Below are 7,042 nucleotides of genomic sequence, written 5' to 3' on the forward strand. Positions count from 1 at the left end.
TCAGGAAAGTAGAGAAACAAAGCAATATTAAAGCCCATCATTTTGATAAATATTATAATTCCTTCTTACACTTTCCTCTAGGTCCCACTTTAATTTGATTTCACTTCTTTTATGTTTCTTTGTTGGTATGTTACCTTTGTCTAAGCCCCATTTAGTAATTGGGGAAGAGAAATGATAGCTCCTTGGTGTGATAAGGCTGATTTGAAGAAAGAATTATGGTCATCGAAGATTTCAAGTTCTATTTTTTTTTTTTTTTTTAAGAAATAAAGTGTAACAATTTTGAATATTTGATTACTTGATTAATTTGTAATAAATAACATTCATGCACATGAGTTCCTTCGTTTCCAAATTAATTAAGTCTCTTGCACAACTTTTTACATGAATGCTTTTGCCATGCTTTTATCCACATTGTCGTTCCAGAACATTTTGTATTGATCAAATAAAAATTAAGAAGTTTCTTTATCGATTATTAGAACAATGTTCTTGGGGATCGGTGGTTTAACATAACTTTGTTAGCATGACTCTATTAATAGTACTCCAAATTTTACATATTGACTAGATGATGTACCGGGCGATGCACGGGCCCAATTGTTATTTTTTTCCTTTTAATATTTCTTGGTCTATTGCTAATTATACACTTTCTACGCATTTAGGGAAAGAAGAAAAAGAATAGGCTTTTGTGTAATAACGTATAGAACCACGATTACCTGTATTGTTATTTATCTTTTGCATTATGTGCATTTTAATTTTCTGAAATCGTATTACTATACCGATCACTTTGTAATACTTGTCGAAGTTTGATACTTTATTATACAATGATTAGATAATAATTCAAGTATAATTTAAATTATTTCTACATAGGGTCTACACTTTTTTATTATAAAATTTTTTTGCACCACCAAACTTAAAATTAAATACTATAAAATAATAATTAAAAAGTCAGTTGAAAAATAAGTCGTGATGTATTTTTCTCATTGTTTAGATTGAATGATATATAGTTTTATCCTTTTAGTATTTTCAGTTGTGTTAATGTATTACTTTTTCTTTTTGTACTAATCAAAATTTGAATAATAAAACATATTAATTTTATTCCCAAATAGTTGATGAAAAAGGTATTTTTTTGTTCTTTGAAATAATAATTGTGATTTTTAATTATTAAGAATTTTTAACAAGAGAATTTGTATTTTGTTCTAGTTTAATGACATAATATTAAAAATAAATTAATCTCTCGATCACTCTAAATAATAATCAAATTGACCTTAAATTGGAATATTACCGTTTTCTTTTAGTTTCATTTGATATGATTGAGATACTATTTAGGGTATAATACAATTTTCATCACAATAGTTATTTGTTGAGATTTGTTTTTAAATAACTAATTGTATATTTATATATTTTGAAACTTATATAATGTTGAATTTTTATTGAATAGAGGAAGTACCCAACTAACTTCGATCATAGAGGGAGAAGTATAATCTTGTATGATGATACTTCTTATACTTCCTAATATATAATAATTTTTAAAAGAAAACAATTCCACAAATTAATTGTCTTAAGTTTAACTTCAGATATTCTCAAATCATATTTTAGAGAGGGGATAGTTATTATACAATTTGAATAAATTTCAATATTCTATAACAAAAAAGGGGACTTGAAACTATATTTTATTCTTAAATATTTTTTTGCTAATTTTATAAAGTATTCCAATTGAAATTGCAATTTAATGAGAACTTTGTATAAAATGATATCAATTGATAATAATATAAGAACATCTGAATGTAAATCTACATAAATTATCACTGCATTTTTTTTTTTAATAAAATCTTCTTTACCTGAAATAGTTAATAAATAAAATAAATGAAATAATGTTTGTTAAGGAGATAATACAATTGTCATATATTGTATATTACCATAGTATTTTTAATCAGGTGAACGCTTGAATTATAAAATTACCAAAAAGATAATTTTTCTAGTTAAAGGTACTTATTGAAAATAATAATAATAACAATCAAGTAATGCATTTAGTGAAGATAGTGAAGGTTGAATGTACTTATTGAAAAAATAATAATAACAATCAAGTGCATTTAGCGAAGATAGTGAAGGTTGAATGGAAAGTGAGGTCCACCTGAAGAATTTAATAGCTTATGGCCACGTTAGTTTTGGTTTTTCCTATTATTAAGAATCCACAATCAAACTTTTGAGCCTAGTATACAAGCAAATGATGCACTAATATATTTAAAATGAACATTATGCCCTTGGTCGGCCTCCACTTCTCTTCTATATAATAGATAATAGAAATAGAAATATGTATGCATATTGTGTGCGTATAACTATTTCAGATTTTCTACATTTGATAATATAGATACAGTGTTCTCAACAGAGAAATTGGTATTAGTTCTAGACATATTTGGTAATGACAATATGTATTACAATAGATTGGAGGAAATTCAGAAAGTGTGGAGGAAGGCTTAGCGCACAACTACGTATGGTAAAGTTTACCCCATAGACATACGATTTTTTAATTCCAACATTTTATGTTCGTAATACTGTCTAATTTAAGATAACTATTCCATAAGTCATGGTTTATAAAATAAATTGTATTCTTTGTTTAATTAATATATATATATATATATATATATATATATATATATATATATATATATATATATATATATATATATTGTGTGTGTGTGGCTAATTTTGTGTGTTTGTGATGTTAGGATCTTAGTGTTGTTCCGATTTGAAGAATTGTTGAATTTTCATTTCAATGGCACCCGATGAACAGAGTCCATACTCCATACTGGAGCAAATAGAGCTAAAAAATAAAAGTACAAGGAAAAGAAGAAATTCTCCCTTTACCCTACATATTCTAATAAATACTATTACTAATTAGATACAAGGTCTCTTTACCATCATTATACTTTTAAACTCAACATCAAATTCTTAAAGTATTTATAAAAAGAACACTTAATAATTGTATGTCAAAAATCTAATTTTATGGTAGATAAACAGATTATCCCAAAAGAAAAAGTATCGAGTAACTTCGATAACCGGAGGCAATGTCAAAAATCATAATAAGACATTGAAAACTTATGTAGAAGGGGATTTCACCTTTTATTATTAGCTAGCTAAATACAATTAATATTTATTATTTTTAGTAACTTATATTTTTAAAATTTTTTATTTTATTACTCAAGCATATTGTTTAATCATAATTTTTATTTGATTTATAATGATTGTGTACTCATGGATATGAGCTAGTAATCTTGAATAGTAGAAAGTGGCAAGGTTTGCAGGTTTGGGGATAAAGGGTCGCCTATAAAGAAGGGACTTCCAAAAGTCATGACCTACCTAAACCAAACAATTTTTGAGTATTATCACTTTTAGCCCGCATCAGAAATTATTTATATTCAATAGTCGAAAAAGTGTATAAAATTTGTATAATTTTCGTATATAACATATAGAATGTATATATATACACTATTTCGGCTATTATTTTGAGAGTGTCCTTTTTTGGTATAATGTTTGGGCTAAATTCAACATGGTACAAGTGAACTCAATTTCTCACGTATGTGATTTTTTTTTTTTTGGTCAACACGTATGTGAATTCGAACAAGGAACTATTAAATTCTACATATGCCCCTGTCATAGCAAATATTTGCCAATTGCTATTGCGCTACAACCTTACAAAACACATATTCCAACTGTAAATACTTACTCATACCGTACATATTGTATAACCTTGTATTAGTTTTTTTCCGTTGTATTATTATTTTTATTTTAATCAGTATCAAAAATATTGAAATAACAGTCTTAATTTTTCTTAATGACATGCTTTTAGAAATATATGAATGTTAGAAGATATTAAGTAGGTACCTTTAATATAATGCATTTGATATATTTTTTATATATGTCAGAAGTTTTTTACTTCTTTTTTAAATATTTACACAATATTGGAATGTGACATTAGATTTGGGAAAGATAATTTTTGACTAAATTCAAGAAGTACTTGTTACCTTTCACCAACATAATTATCAAATAATTCTATCAACGAAATTAAATCGTACATGTAGTATATGGGCAAAATTGAACCATACAAATATTTTAAGGATAAATCTAGTCAACTTTGATTTGATTAGGACACGTCATATTATTTTGGGCAAAAAAATATTAATGAAAAATTAAAAATTAAAAAAAATAGGTTTGTTAGTCAGAAAGGGCAAATTTGAATCATTTTGGTCATGACAGAAGCAAATCTGGGATCAATTTTTAAGGGATGGTAAAACAAATTGTCCAATTTCGAGGGCGATTTTGACCCTTTTCCGATTATTTTTTCGTCAGCTGAAAATTTTAAATGGTGACCATTATTAATGAAACCAGAAAGTAGGTTGGTTTTTTTCTCCCAAATTTCAATATATACAAGCGTTGGAATGATGACAATAAATACCATCCAATTTCTCTTCTCCCTTCTTCTCACCCTATCCCTACCTTTCTAGCTTGTCTTGTCCTAAAATAATTCCACCATTTTTCTCTCTAAATTCTTAAGCAGCTCAAAATTTCCAATAATTTGTGGAAAAATGAGTGACACTCAAGAACATATAGTAATGCTTCCATTTCTAGCACTTGGCCATATGATTCCATTCTTAGCCTTAGCCAATAAAATCCAAGAAAGAACTAGCTACAAAATCACTATAGTTAGTACCCCTCTTAATATTAAATATCTTAGTTCCAACATAGCCAAAGATTCAAGTAACCAAGTACAAAATCCCAATAATATTTCTTTGGTTTCACTTCCTTATAATAGTTCTGACCATGGTTTACCACCAAATACAGAAAACACAGAAGCCTTGCCTTTAAAAGATATGGTGACAATTTTCAATTCTACATTGTCTTTGAAAGATCCACTTACAAAGTTGATTTTAGAGATTGTTAAAAAAGATGGTAAGCCTCCACTTTGTATAATTTCTGATACATTTATGGGATTTGCTAGTGAAGTAGCAAAATCTTGTGGTATTTTTAATGTGAGTTTTACTACAGCTGGTGCTTATGGGACAGCAGCTTATGTATCATTATGGCTAAATCTCCCTCATTTATTAGCAATTGATGGTATTTTTAAAATGCCAGGATTTAATGATTCTTGCACTTTTTCTGTCTCTCAACTTCATCCTTTTATGAAATTAGCCAATGGTAATGATTCTTGGTCTAAGGTGTTGAAATCTATGTTATCACCTTCTTTGGATTCTTTAGGATGGTTATGTAATAGTGTTGAGGAATTTGAAGTTATAGGGATAAAAGCAATCAAGAATTTCACAAAACTTCCTGTTTGGTGTATTGGACCTTTGCTTCCACAATGTATGCTAAAGAAAGGAGAAAAAGGTCAAATCTTGGAATCAAGAATTGGAAAAGATCATGGTTTGTCACCTGAAAAATGCATAGAATGGTTAGATAAACATCCTCAAAGTTCTGTTCTTTACATATCTTTTGGTTCACAAAACACAATTAGTACTTCACAAATGATGGCATTGGCTTTGGGATTAGAAGATAGTGAAAAACCATTTATTTGGGTTGTTAGACCTCCTATTGGATTTGACTTAAAAGGTGAGTTTAAATCAGAATGGTTGCCTCAAGGTTTTCAAGAAAGAGTGGAAAAGAGTAATAAAGGTTTAATAGTGAAATCTTGGGCACCCCAATTGCAAATTTTGTGTCACGGTTCGACGGGTGCATTTTTGACTCATTGTGGATGGAATTCAGTATTGGAAAGTTTAAGTCAAGGGGTGCCTATAATTAGTTGGCCTTTGGCTGGTGAACAAGCATTTAATTCAAAGATGTTAATGGAAGAAATGGGAGTTTGCATTGAGTTAACTAAAGGGGTTCAAAGTGTTATTGAAAAAGAGGATGTGAAGAAAGTGATTGACATTGTTTTGAGTACAAGTGGAAAAGGGAAAGAAATGAAGGAAAAGGCTAATAAGATTGGGATTTCTATTAGAGAAGCTGTTAAAGAAGAGAAGTTTAAGGGTTCTTCTGTTAAAGCAATGGACGACTTCATATCTACACTCCTTTGTACAAGAAATCTGTCATCTTAACAAAGAATTTGGAACCTTTTAAGGCTTTAAACAGGAGATCTTTATGTGAAAACAAGAGAAATCTTTGTAGAGTCAACAACAACAACAAACCAGTATTAGACCTTACCCCTACCCTGGGTAGAGAGGCTGTTTCCAATAGACTTTCGGCTCGCTTCCTCCAAAAACTCCCCACCTTGCTCTTGGGGTGACTCAAACTCACAACCTCTTGGATGGAAGTGGAGGGTGCTTACCACTAGAGCAACCCAATCTTTCTAGAGTCATTTTCTTCTATTTAAATTATGTCGGGTTATTTTATACCATTTGCTCTGGACTATATTTAATGCAGTTGCTTACTATTTTAGGATGATTCTCCATTCTAATCATGTTCCTTTATGTTCTTTAGATTTTCATATTTTCTTAACCTTTCTTTCTAGGGATTTTTTCATTCCTATACACTATTTGAAACCTTATTACGATAAATATTCATGTTTTGTTATTTACCCGACATACACAAGTTTTGTTTACAAAGTATATACATTCCACCTTAAAAGGCTCTCAAATCCATTATTAGTGCCTTCAATCAAGCGATTTAGTTACACCCTTTTCGTCTTTTTTCTCCTCTTCTCTTTCCTTATTTTTCTGCAATCATCGGCAGTCTCTTCTCTGCAATTTTCACCTTCTTCGAGCATAAGAATCTTCTCTTGTCGAACTTATTTTCACTTCTTCGAGCATATGAAATAGGAAAATTATAGTATAAGAATAAAAGACAGAGTTGACAAGGTGTGAACACGGACGCTGCCTATATTCCTTTCTTCCTTCTTTTTTTTGTTTTTAAAACTTAGGCAAAATTTATGTTATAACGTCAACGAATACCTTGGTAGAGTACTCCAACACTCATATATCACTCTTTTTGTAATGGTATAACGGAGAAGGATTAGAAGTCAAAGCAAGAATAACAAGTAAAACCTACCACTTATACT

The 7,042-nt window shown here is 29.3% G+C and overlaps 1 protein-coding gene across 1 annotated transcript; it reads left to right on the forward strand.

Annotated features, from left to right (window-relative positions):
• Nucleotides 1-4,414: 4,414 nt before the first annotated feature.
• Nucleotides 4,415-6,495, forward strand: LOC107797831 (UDP-glycosyltransferase 92A1-like). Its single transcript, XM_016620755.2, has one exon. It carries the CDS (start codon nucleotides 4,578-4,580, stop codon nucleotides 6,081-6,083), a length of 1,506 nt encoding a protein of 501 aa, XP_016476241.1. The 5' UTR covers nucleotides 4,415-4,577; the 3' UTR covers nucleotides 6,084-6,495.
• Nucleotides 6,496-7,042: the final 547 nt, after the last annotated feature.

The sequence above is a fragment of the Nicotiana tabacum genome, chromosome 13 (assembly GCF_000715075.1).
Source record: "Nicotiana tabacum cultivar K326 chromosome 13, ASM71507v2, whole genome shotgun sequence".
Taxonomy (NCBI): domain Eukaryota; kingdom Viridiplantae; phylum Streptophyta; class Magnoliopsida; order Solanales; family Solanaceae; genus Nicotiana; species Nicotiana tabacum.